This window comes from Halichoerus grypus, chromosome 2 (genome assembly GCF_964656455.1).
Source record: "Halichoerus grypus chromosome 2, mHalGry1.hap1.1, whole genome shotgun sequence".
Lineage (NCBI taxonomy): Eukaryota > Metazoa > Chordata > Mammalia > Carnivora > Phocidae > Halichoerus > Halichoerus grypus.
Window position 1 is genome coordinate 60428523 of NC_135713.1, and position 15220 is coordinate 60443742.

General features: G+C 52.6%; 1 protein-coding gene across 5 annotated transcripts in view; it reads right to left on the reverse strand.

Moving 5' to 3' along the window:
- Positions 1-15220, reverse strand: part of STK10 (serine/threonine kinase 10) — a 117114-nt gene that overhangs the window by 92591 nt on the left and 9303 nt on the right. For all 5 annotated transcript variants that reach the window (XM_036120303.2, XM_078066867.1, XM_078066868.1 and 2 more), the window contains exon 2: positions 83-247. In XM_036120303.2, the coding sequence (XP_035976196.1) occupies positions 83-247 (165 nt within the window). The remainder of the gene's footprint in view (positions 1-82; positions 248-15220) is intronic.

Genomic DNA, 15220 nt, shown 5'->3' on the forward strand with positions numbered 1-15220 from the left:
GAAAGAGCTGAGGACCTCTGAACCAGGCTAGCTCAGCCTGCCAGGCCACAAGGACCCAGAGGGGGCAGTAGGTGGCCCTTACCCACAGCTTCCCGTCATAGTAGTAGGCTCCCAGGAGCTTCACGATGTAGGGGTGGTCACAGGTGGCCAGGATGTCGATCTCCACCGTGTAGTCCTCAAGCTCCTCCTCACTCTTGGTCTCAATTACCTTGGCGGCAGCCAAAGCACCTGTCTCCTTGTTCTTGGCCTGCAAAGTGGAGACAAGGAAGGTCAACGAGGACTGCCTGGCAGGAAACGGAGCCCAGGAAGCCAGCTAGGAGAGGCCCATGGGAGTGGGCTGGCAGAGGCCGGGGGTCCGCATGGGAACAGTGAGGCCGGAGCAGGAGATTCGCTGTTCTTAACAATGGCCAGTGCTGCTCAGTATGTCAGTGCAGGGGGCATGCATGAGAAACAACGTTTGGCATTTCATAATAACCGTATTTTTTAAAGTACAGCATACCCATACTATGAGATAAGTAAAAACACAAGAATGGCTTAGCTCTACAAATACCAACATGGAAAGACTGTTGTTCAGTAAGAGATCCAAGTCACTGAACAATAAAGTGGTACGACACTTTTTGTTTTTAAAGATTTTATTTATTTGACAGAGAGAGAGCACAAGCAGGGGCGGGCAGGAGAAGGAGAAGCAGGCTCCGCACTGAGCAGGGAGCCCATCATGGGACTCGATCCCAGGACCCTGGAATCAGGACCTGAGCCGAAGGCAGAGGCTTAACTGACTGAGCCACCCAGGCACCCCGGTATGACACTTTTTATATAAAAAATGGAAAACTGGGGGCACCTGGGTGGCTCAGTCGGTTGGGCACTGACTTGGACTTGGGTTGTGATCTCGGTCAGGGTCCTGGGATTGAGCCCCACATCAGGCGCCCTCCTTCTCCCTCTCCCTGCCACTCCCCACTTGTGCTCTCTCATGCTCGCTCTCTCTCTGTCAAATAAATATATAAAATCTTTTAAAAAATAAAAAATAAATAAAAATGAAAAATAAGTGTTGGTGAGAATGTGGAAAAATTGGAACCTTTGTGCATGGCTGGTGGGAAGGTAGAATGGTGTACTCACCACGGACAAGAGTTTGGGGGTTTCTTAAAAGGTTAAACATAGAATTCCCACAGCCCGGCAGTTTCACTATGGATAAATGCAAAAGAACTGAACACAGGGATCTGAGCAGGTATCTGTCCACCCACGTTCACAGCAGCACTATCCACAAAAGCCAAAAGGTGCGAACAGGCCAAACGTCCATCTGCAGGTGGATGGAGAAACGAAAAGGGGTACACGCGTTCGATGGAATATTATTCAGCCTTAAAAAGGAAGGAAATGCTGGGGCGCCTGGGTGGCTCAGTCGGTTAAGCGTCTGCCTTCAGCTCAGGTCATGATCCCAGGGTCCTGGGATTGAACCCCATGACGAGCTGCTTCTCCCTCTCTTTCTAATAAAATAAAATCTTTTAAAAAAAAAAAAAGGGAAGGAAATTCTGACACCTGCTACAATATGGATGACCCTTTGCTAAGTGAAAAAAAGCCAGTCACAAAAGAACAAATATCATATGCCCCCACTGATGTGAGATCCCTACAGGAGTGAAATTCAGAGACAGGTCTAACAGAAGCCACTAGAGGGGATGGACAGATAGTGTTTAATGGGGACAGAGTTTCTGTTTGGGAGAATGAAAAAGTTCTGGACACGGATAGTGGGGAAGGCTGGACATTGTGAATGTACTTAAGGCCGCTAAATTGTACACTTAGAAATGGCGAAAAATGGTCAGTTCTATGTTATGCATATTTTACCACAATTTTAAGAAGTGAGAGCAAGAGAGAAATGACCACGTAAGTGGTACAAGCGACTGCAGGCACGAGGAGCCGGCGTCTGGGAAAAGGGAGCAGAACCCACATGCCCTCAGGCGGCCCATGAGCCACAGGGCTGCCGCTGGGAGCACTCCCTCACTGTGTGCACAAGGGAGCACACTTGCCTACAACACGGGCCCGAAAAGCAAGCCACTGGGGTCTGGAGCCTCTGAATCGCGATCTGTGGGAAAGCATGGGGGGAACGAGCTGCCCTGGAGCCCATGAGCAGCCCGGTCGGTCTCCACTGTGGTGCCTTCCTGAGGACAGCGTCACACGCCACTCACCTCAGAGAACAGCTCTGCAACCCGACCCACTGCAAACGGTGATGGCCCAGCTGCTCCCACACGCCCAGCACCCCAGGAAGGACAACGGGCATTCCTATCGCCTCACATGACACGACAGCACCCAGCACCTCAGTGTCCCCATTCTACAGGCTTAGAGGGGGGACATGGCTGGACCTAGGGTAGTGGCACCAGAATGTGAATCTGGGTCCTCTCACGTCCAAGACTCTGTGCACTTTCCACTACCAAACAGTCTCCCTATCATCCCCAGAACTCAGAAGCCTCTAAGACCGGATGACGACAGACACCCACGAGCACTCCCAGGCCAGCCCTGCACAGGGCACCCTCCATGCAGAGACTGAGCAGGGGCACCTGGGTGGCTCAGAGACACAGCAACCCTGCCCCTGGCCTCAAGGTCCAGTTGGAGACCCACCCCTCTACCGCCAGTGACTAGACTGCATGTTATGGGGGGAGGGGAACAGAGAGGGGGTGTCGATCCTTGCCAGGGAACCTTCCAGAAGGGAGTGATGCCAGTAGGCAATTTTTATATTCATTTGTAAATTTATTCTGTTTAGGTAACTGTTTCTGTTAACTCAGCTGCAAAGTCCCCAGGCCCCCACACAGTGACAACGATGGTCTCCCACTGATCAAGGTCACTGGACTACACTTCAACATGTGCTAACTCACTTATCTCCTCAACCACCCTACGATGTTGGTGCTATTACTATCTCATGCACAGATGAGGAGACTGAAGTAGAGTCCCCTGCAACACGGGAGACAGGGCTGGTCTGGACCCGGGCTCCCAAGTCTGCACTCTTTGGCAGGCTCACCCTTCCTCCACACGGTCCCTTCCACATGTGGCCCAGGAGCCCGGTGCGGGGGAGGGAATTTCATGTGGGGTCATTCCCCAAGGTCAGTCCTGGTGCTGGAACTCACCTGCTCACTCGCCCTACCTGAGTGGGGGTCTCTCCCCTAAACTCCTCCTAAACTTGATAGCTTGTTGAGAACACCTGAGAAACTCATGAATTCAGCCATTGGGTGCTTGTGCTCTCATGCTCGCTCTCTCTCTCTCACCTGATTGTGTACTCGCCCTTTCATTTCTGGTAATGCTGATTTTCAAGTGTCCCATGAGAGGACCACCAAAGTACCCTTACACATTGCACAACACTCACGCTCCTTCTCTCCAAACCCAGAAGAGGAGGTGAGGCCTGCAAGAGGAGAGCTCAGGGGGATGGCCAGAGCTACGGCCGGGTGAGCACAGCGACCACCTTGACCATGCTCTCCTGACCCCCAGCCAGAGCAGCATGGGGGAGAGCTGAGTGGGCATAAGCCGCCCCCCCCCACCCCACAATCATTCACCTTTCACTCCTGAGAGGTGGTAAAAGGAGGCTGCATGTCATCTCTTCCTGGGTTTCCTTAAAAGAGTATTTTCTCCCCGAAGTGGGGGAGGCCCAGGCAAGGACTGTTTCCGTGAGTGCACAAAACTTGCCTTGCCCATCACCCTGAAAGGCAGCACTGACCACGGGGCTGGGCCTCCAGCTGGGCGCCAGCGCCAACACGGAGGGACACCCGCTGCCCAGCACCGCGCTCAGATCACAGAGACCAGAGCCTGCCAGAGAGGGGTTAGCTGGCAGCAGTCGTGGCACCGAAAGTGACTTGGCCAAAATTAAATTCTTTAAAAGCCTGGTTGAGGCAGCAATCTGCTCACCCCGATGTCAGAGAACGGAATAATAATAGCTGATGATACACACAGCTAACATGGCCTGAGCACTCACCGTGTGCCAGGACAGGCCTTAAATGGAATTTCTCACTTCATCCTCCATCCAACCCTCGGAGACAAGTATTAGTAGTCCCAAATTACAGATGAGAAAACTGAGATTTCGAGAGGCACGGTGATTTGCCTCAGGTCACACAGCAAGTAAGGGGTAAAAGCAGATCCCAATGCAAGCCTGTCTTGCTCAAAGAGCCTAAATTCCAAAATCTCTTCCCAACCAGCGCCTCTTGGCGAGTATCCAGGGCTTCCTGCTCCATCTACCATTGCTAAAGATAAAGGAAGACCACGTAGGAACAACATGCTTGGCAGCTGTCAGGTACTAAAAGTACCAAAATTTAATCTACCCATAAGCCACTAAGGCAGGTGTCAGCCATCATGCCCATTTCCCAGATTAGCAGACTAAGGCTCAAAGGGGTATCAGGACCCACCCAAGACTGTGAGCTGTTGTGGTCTCCTGACCCCCAGGCCAGTGTTCTCTTCACTACACTAGACTGCCAGGAATCTGCTTCTTCCCTCCCTATTCATTCATTCAACCATTATTTACTGAGCTCACGTTATAGGTGAGACACTTTTCTAGTGAACGAGACAGCTTCTGCCTAGACGGAGCATTGGTGGTAGGAACCACTGCCCTCCCGTGACATAATTCACCCTTCTTGATTTTTCTTCAGTGGAGCTAACCTGCCCACATTCCCAGTCCCCAAAATACAACGGAGCAGAATCCACCTCCATCTCTGGAACTGGGTGTGTGACTCGTCCTGGTCAATCAGAACACGACTGGCTCAGGGAGAATAATGGGATCACGTTAGCCAGTGAGATGCAAGCTCGGAATAGTAGCAGAGGCGGCTGAGGTTGCCCCACACCCCACTTCACCCGAGCCTCCTTCACTGAGGCAGCAGGCCTGGAGCTGCTGGGACATGTACCTGCAAGCAGAGCTTGAAAATGAAACTAGCCGAAGCAACAGGGCCTAGAGAGGGCACAGAGGACACTGTTTGATCCCCAGGATTAATTTTTACACTGGGGAGGTACTATTGAGAGCCTCATTTTATATATAAGAAAACTGATGCTCAGAGAGGTGAAGTCACTTGCTCGAGGACACACAGCAGGTAAATAACAGGGCTGGGAGTTGAATTCAGGCCCATGTGGCTTCAGCGTCCATGTGCTGACCTCTTTGCTCGAGGTCAAATTCTGCAAAGGTGCTGTGTGGGCCTCAGTTTCCCCCTCGTAGAAGGGTGAGGAAATGATGCCCAAGCTCCCTCCGTGGTCAGATGTGAGGGCATCTTGGAGAGTGGGTGGGTCTTGGAAAGCTAACGGTGGTCCAAGTGGATGGGGCACCTGTGGGAGTTGACAGGCAAGGAGTCACATAAAGAACAAGTGGATTCCTGTGGCCTCTGACGTCCGTCTCTCCCACTGGCTGAGCAAGGCTGGGGTCCAGCAAAGGATGGGGGAGCCCCCGCCCAGCCCTCCACTGCTGGCTGGCAGTGACTAACGCCTCAGCCCACACCCCTGAGAGCAGACACACAGTGGCCACTTGTGTTTACTGGCCGGGGCACCTCCGTGGGAACAAGCTTCCCTTGTGCAGCTCTCGGGGCCCAGCCTGGAGGAGGTGGGGACAACTCTCCCAGCAGGGAGCCCTGCCCCACCCAAGGGGCCCCGGCCAGTCCAGTCAGGGGCCGGGGGCTTCCTAAAAGTCAACCACAAAGCAGCAGCTGGTGGAGACAACCCCCAGGCTCACCCCCTTCCCTCCTGGCCGCAGGCTGATCACTGTGTCCCTCCCTCCTCCTCCAGGGAAAGAGCTGGTATCACAGAACTCAGATCAGAAAGAACATTAACCACCACTCCCACACCCCAACTCCCTGACCTCCCCTGCAGAGGAAGAAACAGAGTCCACAAAAGTGAAGGCAGTGACCAAGGTCCGATCTGGGACAGCTGCCTTATCCCCCTTGCAGATTCACAACTCTCCTTTCCTTGGGCAACTGCTCTCCCTCTTGGTGCCAGGGGTTCATAAGCAGCTGAGCCCACTGGGTCCCAGGGCACAGCCCAGGCCCAGCCACTCATTCCTGGCCCTCTCAGCCATAGCCAGTGGTTCATACTTGCACAAGTGACCCAAGGCAGGCCAACAGGGTTGCATCTGGGTGGTTCTGGGTCAGTTTGGGGTTTTTGGGTTTTTTGGTTAAGTTATCAGGAAAGCGGCTTTCTTCTTTCCCTGGAGTTGCTAAACTGGTAGAATGAAAGGCTGGAGAATCCATAGCCCATGTGGCCAATCCTTCAGAGAGCCTGCCTGGGGATGAAGCCCTGACAAAGGAAACAGGGCCCACAAATGGAGAAGGGCAGATGATGAGGCCTGTGGACACCTGGAGCCAGCTGTTCCTGAAGACGGGGTCTGCCCTTAGACTTTTCACTTACATGAGCCAATAAACTCCCTTCTGGACTTCTGTCATTTGCCACCAAAGAGTAAGTAAGTTTGCCATCTCTGGGGGTATTCCAGCAGAGATCACACATCCATGGAGGTACCTTACCACACAACACACGTGTAATAAGGGCCACCTTCAAAAGGGTCACCAAGACCTACCAAGTGACCTTCACTGAGGCCTCTCACAGGACCTAACTGATAATCCAGGACACAAAGACCCAAGTAGGAAACATGGTTACTAGGGGCCACAGGCAACAGAAACCAGGGGATTCTTCTGCCGGAAGAATTTTCCTCCAAAAAAAGTAGAGATGCATATTTATTAAATTATCAGAAACAAGGAATAATGGGAACCTCCAGTTGGCAACAAAACAGGTGGTAAAATGGGTATGCTCATTACTGACAAAAACAGATTCCATCTTCTAAAGACAACAACTGCAATAGGTTTTTAAAGCCTATTAACCCTCATTCCTAAGAATTTAAGGCCAGGAGGTTATTCAAATAATGACAACAAAAGAAAGGTACTAGGATCATGTTCACAGTAGTCCATAAAGATGGCAAAAAAATGCAAATAAGCTAAATGTTCAACAGTAAGACAATAGTTAACTTAGTGAGGTATTAAGCAAACCTTTAAAATGATAAATAAGAGGACAATACAGTAATGAGAGAAAATAATTAAGCCATAATAGTCAGTCAACAAGGCAGGATAATAAAGTTGTAGCTAAGCTAGAACTTTGGGGAAATTCTGGGCATCTACAAATGAGGAGGACCTGAAAACAGGGCATAAGGAATACAAGTGATTTATGAAAATTAATTTCACTCAATGACATCTGACAATTATCCACAGGGGTCCCAGCAAGGACAGACCAGGGATGGTGCCCAGAAGTGACCACTTTATCTTGACCTTGTCTTGAATATATCCAGGGATGGGCACCCTCGTCCATCCAATATGGTGGCTACGAGCCACACGTGGCTGCCACGCTGAATAGAGCAGAGAACAGACTATTCCCATCACTGCAGAAAGTTCTAGGAGGCAGCTTTGCACATAAGGCTGCGCCTGGCAGAAAATACTTTCTCACAAAGGTGAGGGGGCATCTAAAGCTCACTTCCATGTTCCAGACCCAGCCTCGGAAACATGTATTTCTTTTTCTAGGAAGAAACGAAGGAAGTGCCAAGAGCGGGCAGAAGCAGCTCAGGTGGTGATCACTCGCTGGTGAGGTCTCCTAGCAACCTGGCTGGGCAGCAGGCGTGAGGGAAGGCTCCCAGCCGGCCTGTCGGATGAGCAGCCTGGGCGCGTGGGTCAGAGCCGAAGAATGGAGTAGACAAGGCTACAGCTTTCTATTTTCCCCATCCTCTGGACTCCGGATGGCTGTGTCAAATACGGTTCAGGCCGCTGGGACCGAGGAGGGGCTTGGTCTGTGTCCTACAGTGTACAGCTGTGGAGTCCCTGCCCGAAAACATTTTCTCTGCACCGTGAGGTCTGTTACTCATCACAGGAAAGGCTTCGACTCTATTACCGAGGGAGGCAATCTAGGCCTGGAAGGTCACAGCAGGACCGGCCACGTGCAGGGGAAGGGCCCAACATAAAGGCAGGCAGGGTGTTCTGAGGGCAGCAGACATAGAGCCAGGATAGGCAGCCAAGGTGGCCTTGGGGTCGGACTTCCACCCATGCCCCGGGCTGGCAGGCATGAGCCAGCTGAGGAGCGGAGCCTGAGCACCACGGCCTAGCCCTCCAGAGGCTTGGGCCTTGTGGGCCTCAGGAAGACGGCGGCCTGCCTAGGCCTCCCGTACGGTCTCTGGAGGCCGGATAAGCATCACCCCACCGGGATCCACCCTGGGTCCACGAGGTATGCAGAAGTACTGCTGCCCGCTCCTGTTAAGAGAAAAGGAAGGCCCCGTCCCAGGTCACCCAGCTAGGAAGTGCCGTCAGGACTTGACGCAGGCCCAGCTTTCCCCTCAGAAGCCCCCTAGAGGAAACATCTCCAGGGGCCCCCACCCAGTTTCCGGGTGTGCCAGGCCTCCTTCCCCAGCTCTTCCCCCACAGCCTTCAGCCAGAAACCCTCTTTGGGCAAATGTCAACGGCTCCCTGCTGCCTGACCCAAAGCCTGGACACCCTGGCCTGGCACGAGGGGCCCTGGTGACCTGCCCCGTCTACTTTTCCAGGATTCCACCACCACCCCCCCATACACACCCCCCTGCTACGGCCGGTGCCCTCCTGCTTCCTACTTTCATGCCTTTCCTTCTGCTCTTTCCTCCACCTGGAGCGCCTTCCCCATACTGTGCTTATCCCACAAAGTCTAACTCAACCACAGCCTGTTCCGTGAAATGCTCTGGGAACCCCAGCTCCCCGACTACTATTTCACACCTTATCAGGCCTTTCTCCACAGACCTCCTGGTTCCCCAGTCATTTGTGTTCAAAGATTCTCTCTCTAACTTGGCTGTGAGCTCTGAAAGGCTAAGTCCATGTCCGATTCATTTTAGTCTGCCCCATTGAGCCCAGCCCAAAACAGCCAGTGGATAAAGAGGAACATGGGGGGGGGGGGGGGTAAGTGGGAAGATGGGAGAATGGGTGGGCGGGCAGGCACATGAGCAGTGGGTGGATGAATGGGAGGGTGGGGGGAGTAGCTGGATGGATGGGGGGATGAATGGGAGGGAGAGTGGGTGGATGGATGAACAGGTGGATGGATGGATGGAAGGGAGGGGGGTATGAAAGGATGGGTGTGTGGGAGGATGGACAGATGGACAGATGGGAGAGTGAGCGAGCAGGAGCATGACTGGGCAGATGGGAGAATAGGTAGATCTGAGAGAGGAATAAAGGAATGAAAAGTAGGACTAGGCAGTAAACAATCATTAAGTCTTCTTTTTTCCCAAAAGGCACTTGAGCCTACCTTGTTGTTGACTTCTACGGACACCAGACTCTCTCCTTCCCTCAATACTATAGCCAAGAGTTATTTCTACAGGTACCTAACCTACTGCATCTCACCCATGTCCCCACCTTGTCCAACCTAGAAATGGGCAAATTTCCACCAAGTGATTTGTAGAATGGAAACAGCACAGGACCTAGGTTCAAATTCCGACTCTACGCCTTACCAGCTAAGTGCCCTTCAGGAAAGCAAGAAACCAGGCTGTCGTTTTCTGATAGCCAGGTGGACAATTCCAGAGACACAGGAGAAAGTTTAGAAGCCACCGTGGGTTAATCGGTCAACTACTGGCTGTTACAGTCCTCGCTTAGGACTGTGAGTTTTTGATTTTCAAAAGCCTCAGAGCATGTTTACCTTGTTCACCAATATTATCTACTATTATTATGTTCAGCCACAGGATACACTAAGTATTTTAAAATAATGGATGGATGAACTGGTGTTCGTATCTGTGTGCAAACAGAAAGAAATGATGCCCTCCACATAAGGACAGAAAGGAAAGTGACAAGAAGTCCATTTTCTCCTCAATATATTTATATTCCTGAATCTCTAGCTGGTCTCTGGTTTTGGACGCAGTCTCCTCTCTAGCTCGGAGAAGCCAAAGCCTTTGACTGGGCAGGATATATACAGCTAGTGAGTCCTGCCAAGTGGAGAGAAACCACTTCCCTATCAATAATCACTGGGCCAAGTTTCAGCTCACGACAAATGAGACAGCCAAGTTTCAGAACAAGAGACACTTAAGGATGGCAAAGATTGTGAGGCACAAAGCAGAGGAGTGGCACGGCTTCCAAAGCCAGCCATTTAATACCCTCTCCCTCGGGGAAGGGAAGCCTGGCGAGCCATCCCGGCACAGCAGGGAAATGCTGAGCCTCCAAATCCTTCTGGGCTAGCAAATAAAAAAAACAAAACCCAACAGGATTGGCCTCAAAGATACCACGCCACGGCTTGACCGAAAACCCAGGCAACCTGTCCAACTTGGCCAGGGATGTGGGAGCCTTCAGATCTCAGCTCTTCAAAAGTGATGGGGATCCAACCCCACCTATTGCTGATAAAGGAGGTGAGAAGCTGATACAGGGCCACTGCTCCCACCTCTCCCAAGCTCCCTCTCGCTGGAGGAGGGCCCAGAGAGGAATGGGTGCTGAGTCACGGCAGGAGGGCAGCCTGGGGTCAAGAGCCGAGAGGAGGGAGAGAAGAAGGAAGCAGCTCTAGCCAGCATGTCTTCCGCGACCCACCTTCCTGCGCACACCGTGCAGGGCTTACCTCCTCGCTCCATCTTCACCACAACCTTGGGGCACGTGTGCTCTCTTACCAGCCCCACTTTCCAGGCAGTTCCAAACCTCAGAGGTGAAAACTGCTCCACGTTTTCAATCAACAGCACTTTTTGGGGCGCCTGGGTGGCTCAGTTGGTTAAGCGGCTGCCTTCGGCTCAGGTCATGATCCCAGGGTCCTGGGATCGAGCCCCGCATCGGGCTCCCTGCTTCTCCCTCTCCCTCTGCCTGCCTCTCTGCCTACTTGTTCTATCTCTCTGTCAAATAAATAAATAAAATCTAAAAAAAAAAAAACAGCACTTTTTGTGCTGTTTTTTATTATTTTAAAAATCAACACACACTCATTAAAGAGCATCTTCTAAATATAATATTACAAAGAAAACAAAGCACCCATAATCCCTTGAGCGGACCTAAAAGGTATTATGCTAAGTGAAACAAAGGAAACAGGAAGACAAATACCCTGTGATTTCACTTATATGTGGAATCTAAAAAACAAACAAATGAACAAACAAACAAACAGACTCTTAAATACAGAGGACTGGTAGTTGCCAGAGGCGGGGCGGGGGGGGGGGGGGGATGTGAAATAAAGGGGATTAAGAGGTACAAACTTGGGGCACCTGGGTGGCTTAGTCTGCCTTCAGCTCAGGTCATGATCTCAGGGTCCTGGGATCGAGTCCCGTGTCAGGCTCCTTGCTCCTGGGGAGCCTGCTTCTCCCTCTGCCTGCCCCTCCTCCCTGCTTGTGCGCGTTCTCTCTGTCAAATAAAAAACATCTTAAAAAAAAAAAAGAGGTATAAACTTCCAGTTATAAAATACATAAGTCATGGAGATAACAATACAATACAGTCAATGACACTGTAACAATGCTGTTCGGTGACAGATGGGCACTATACTTGCGGTGAGCCCGGAGTATCACCCAGGATTCCTGAATCATCACGTGGTACACCTGACGCATTCTGGAGCACCTCCAGGGTGCCGTGGTGGGGGCCGTACCCACCTTAACACTTCCCAGCTGGGTGACCCCAGGGGACTTACGTGACCTCTCTGTCCCTCACTTTCCGCCTTCGTCCAATAAAGATGTTCTTAGTTCCTGCCTCCCAGGCTGTTGTGAGCATTCGGTGAGTTAATGTGTGAAAGACGCTTACTTAGAACAGAGCTGGGCCACAGGGAGCATCCCACAAACATTTGCTCCCTATTCTCCGCAAGTATATGCTTCCCCACTTTATAAAAGTGGGGTTCAACTGTGCACACTGATCGGTCGTTTCGCTGAACAGTATGCTTCTGCATTGTCTGCAGTGACTGTCATGCCATTTAACCATACGGCGTCACAAACAGCCCTCTGGATCATAGAACACTCTTCCACAGCCTCGCCTCCCAGAGCTGCCGACTGTTCCAGCGCCTGGCAGGGCCAGCACAGATCGGACATACTGTCAGGCCACCCGCCCCATCCCAGGGTGCTGCACCCAAAGGCCCGAGACTTGATTCCGGATGCCAGACGGTTCTCCAAGTGGTTGGGCCACCGCAGGCCTCGGGGTCGCACAGGCGGGCAGCCCGCCCCCGTGCCCTGGCTAACACTAGACCTAAAATGTGAGGAGCTGTGCTCAGGGCAGTCCTACTGGCTCCTGGCTGTGTGTCTCCGGGGACTGGCCTCATAAGCCTGCAGGTATAAAGACAGAGAACTGCTGAATCACTATGTGCTACAGCGGAAACTCACACGACACTGTACATTAATTACACTTCAATTAAAAAAAAAAGCCACCTATAATCCCAGAGATAACTGCCGCTAGCATTGGGGAGTACCTCCTGCCAGTATCCCACGGCGCAGGACAAGAAGTATGTCGCACTTGTGAGAGAGCTGGTATCATGCCCATTTCTGCAGAAAAGGAAACTGAGGCAACGTCACTTGCCCCAAGTCACACAGTACAGGCAGTGGCCGAGCTGGGCCTTGCGAGGTGAAGGGCACCACCACGTCAGGGGCCTCAGAGGCGGGGCTCGGGGGGAGGCGTGGGGTGCTCCACAGGTCTTCTGGGGATCACCTTGCCGGCCTCAGCGGACGGCGTGCAAACAGAGCAGAGGCTCGGCACCCAGCTGGCTCTGCTTCCTCACTAACGCAGCCCCCAGTCCCCCTCCTTGGCCCACAGAAGCAGCAAGAGGTTTCCCGTCACCTCCAAGTGGGCTGGGCTGGAGGGCACTGGAGGAAGGAGGCTTGGAAAAAGAGCTGGGGCACCAAGACGCACAACAAAGGTAGAAAGACTCAAGGCCAAACAGGGAAGCGGGCCAGCTCCGACAGGGTCATTGCCTCAGGGTGACAGAGCCAGCTTTGATGGTGGCAACAGCCTCCGAGGCCAAGAATTGGGCCTGGGCTCCCAGACAAAACAGGCTGGAGCTTTCCAGGAAGGAGGGCAAAGTCAGGCGCGCCCTTCAGGGCGTGAATGTTGCTCTTCCACCAAGCGGAGTGGCCTCAGCCACCCCCGACTGACTGGCCACGGGCACGGAGCTGAGACTGTGAAGCCGGAGCCTCTTTATCACTGAATCGTGTTCATCGTCATAACACGGCAGGCAAGAGAGAAATAAGCTTTAGGCTGACCTCCAGGAACCCATCACACCAGCGTCTATGCAAGAAGCAGCCTCCTGCATGACAAACAAGGGGAGGTGGTCCAGGGAGTCTGCCCGTCAATCCTCAGGAAGCCAGTCTGGTCCATCAGCCTCAAGAATCCTCAGCATGCTGACGGCAGCCACCTTCCCTTCTCCCTCCATTCTGAGCACTGTGTGAAGGACTGGCCGTGACTCAATCTTCACAAGTTCTCCCAGGGAAGCACTATTTTGATCCTCCAGTTTACAGCTCAAGATACTGAGGCTCAGAGAGGTGAGGTGACTTTCCCAAGGTCACACAGCAAGTAGGCAGGGAAACTAGGAGAAAGCTCAGCACTGATCCCCATGCCTACACTCACAGTCACAGTGCTGGGCCTGCCCACAGAGGGAGGAAGCCGGGGCTGGCATTTACTCATTCATTGTTCACTCATTCAGCAAAAATTTACTAAGCATCTGCCATGAGCATCTACTATGTTAGGCACAAAAAAAATCTCCCTGCCTTCAGGGACCTTACATCTTCCAGAGAGGAAAGAAAATAAACAAGGAGACACACGAAAGAAATCTAGTCTGTGACTGGAGCTCTGAAGGAAATCAGCAGAGAGCTGTCACCTTGGTCAGGGAGGGGCGGTCAGGGCAGGCCTCTCTGAGAGGGGACATGTGAATTGAGACCCAGAGGATGAGCAGGAGCCCTGGCTGCACAGAGTAGTAGGAAGAGAGTGGGAGGCAGAGAGAACAGCGAGTGCAAAGGTCCTGAGACAGAAAAGGGATATACCTTCAACTCCTCTCAGTGGCTCCATCCCCCCACCCTCCAGACAGAGGCTGGCTAGAGTTAACTCTTCAGTCACCAGCATGTGGTTAAACCTCTTGAGTATCAGGGACTGAATTCTGGCTCTGGTATCGCCTGTTAGTAAGAAAACAAAATAAGCAAGCTATGGGGAAAGGAAGAAAAAAATGTAGCAAAGGGGAAAACAGGGAAAAAGGGGAAGAGGGAAAAGAATGAGTGAAGAGGAAGGTGAGTGCAGTGGAGGGAGGGAGAAGGGGTGGGGAGAAAGGGGAAGGGAAGCACCCAGGAGCACCCCGAGCGAGCGGTAAGATGCTGTGGCACCAGCCGGCCCACACCCACCAGAGCGCTCCAGGAGGAGGCCAGGAGCACCCAGCTTCCCCACCATGACGCTCGCCCACTTCCCCTGCCATTTCCTCTGTGAGCCGGAGCCCTGCCTACACCCGTCACCACTTCCTCTGTGTGAGAGGCCACCGCCACCATCTCGGGGCTCAGACCCAGGCTGAGGCAGGCCGAGGAAGAAGGGTGTAGAAACACAAAGGCCCCAGGGAGACACCACACTGAAGGGACTCTGGGCCCTCTCCTCACGCCCTTCGTCTTTCCCTCCATACCGTACAGGAGAAAAGGCACAGGCTCCTAGCCAGAGACATCTAGGGTCAAGTCCAGCCTGGCCATGGAAAATCCGTGTGAGCCTAAGCAAATCAACCAATGTGCCTCTGCTTCACCTCTGGGCCTCTGCTTCACCAGGTGTGGAGTGAGGATGCTAACCCCTGCCTTTCATGGGGCTAGCAGAAGCATAAATGATGAACAGATAAGAAGAGCAACTCCCCACTCACTTACCTTGTTCACCTTGGAACCCACAGTGCCAGGAACACAGCAGGTGCTCAATTAATCATTCTAATGGCTAACACTTATTTGAGCTTTTCTGAGGTCCTGAGCCAAGTGGTTTCCATGGGTTATTTCACCCTCCAACCCCCCCATGAGGTAGTCCCATTCCCAGCGCCACTTTGCAGCTAAAGACACAGAGGCACGCTGAAGTACTTTTCTCAGGATCCTACAACCCACAAGAGGTAGAGAGCCAGGCTTTAACTCCAGAAACTCCAGAAACTCATCCAAGTTCCTGTGCCAACTCTGATCCCCGGCAATCGTGAGCTTCCCTTCCCTCCTCACCCTCTCTGCTTTCTTGCCTCCTCCTCATGACCATCCCTTGCTCTCTAGAATCTTCCTGCCTCCCCTACATGTACATCTCGTTCTTGGGCTGGTTGCCTTCCATCAGTTACTTCTTCTCCCTGGGCTCTGACCGGGGCCCCG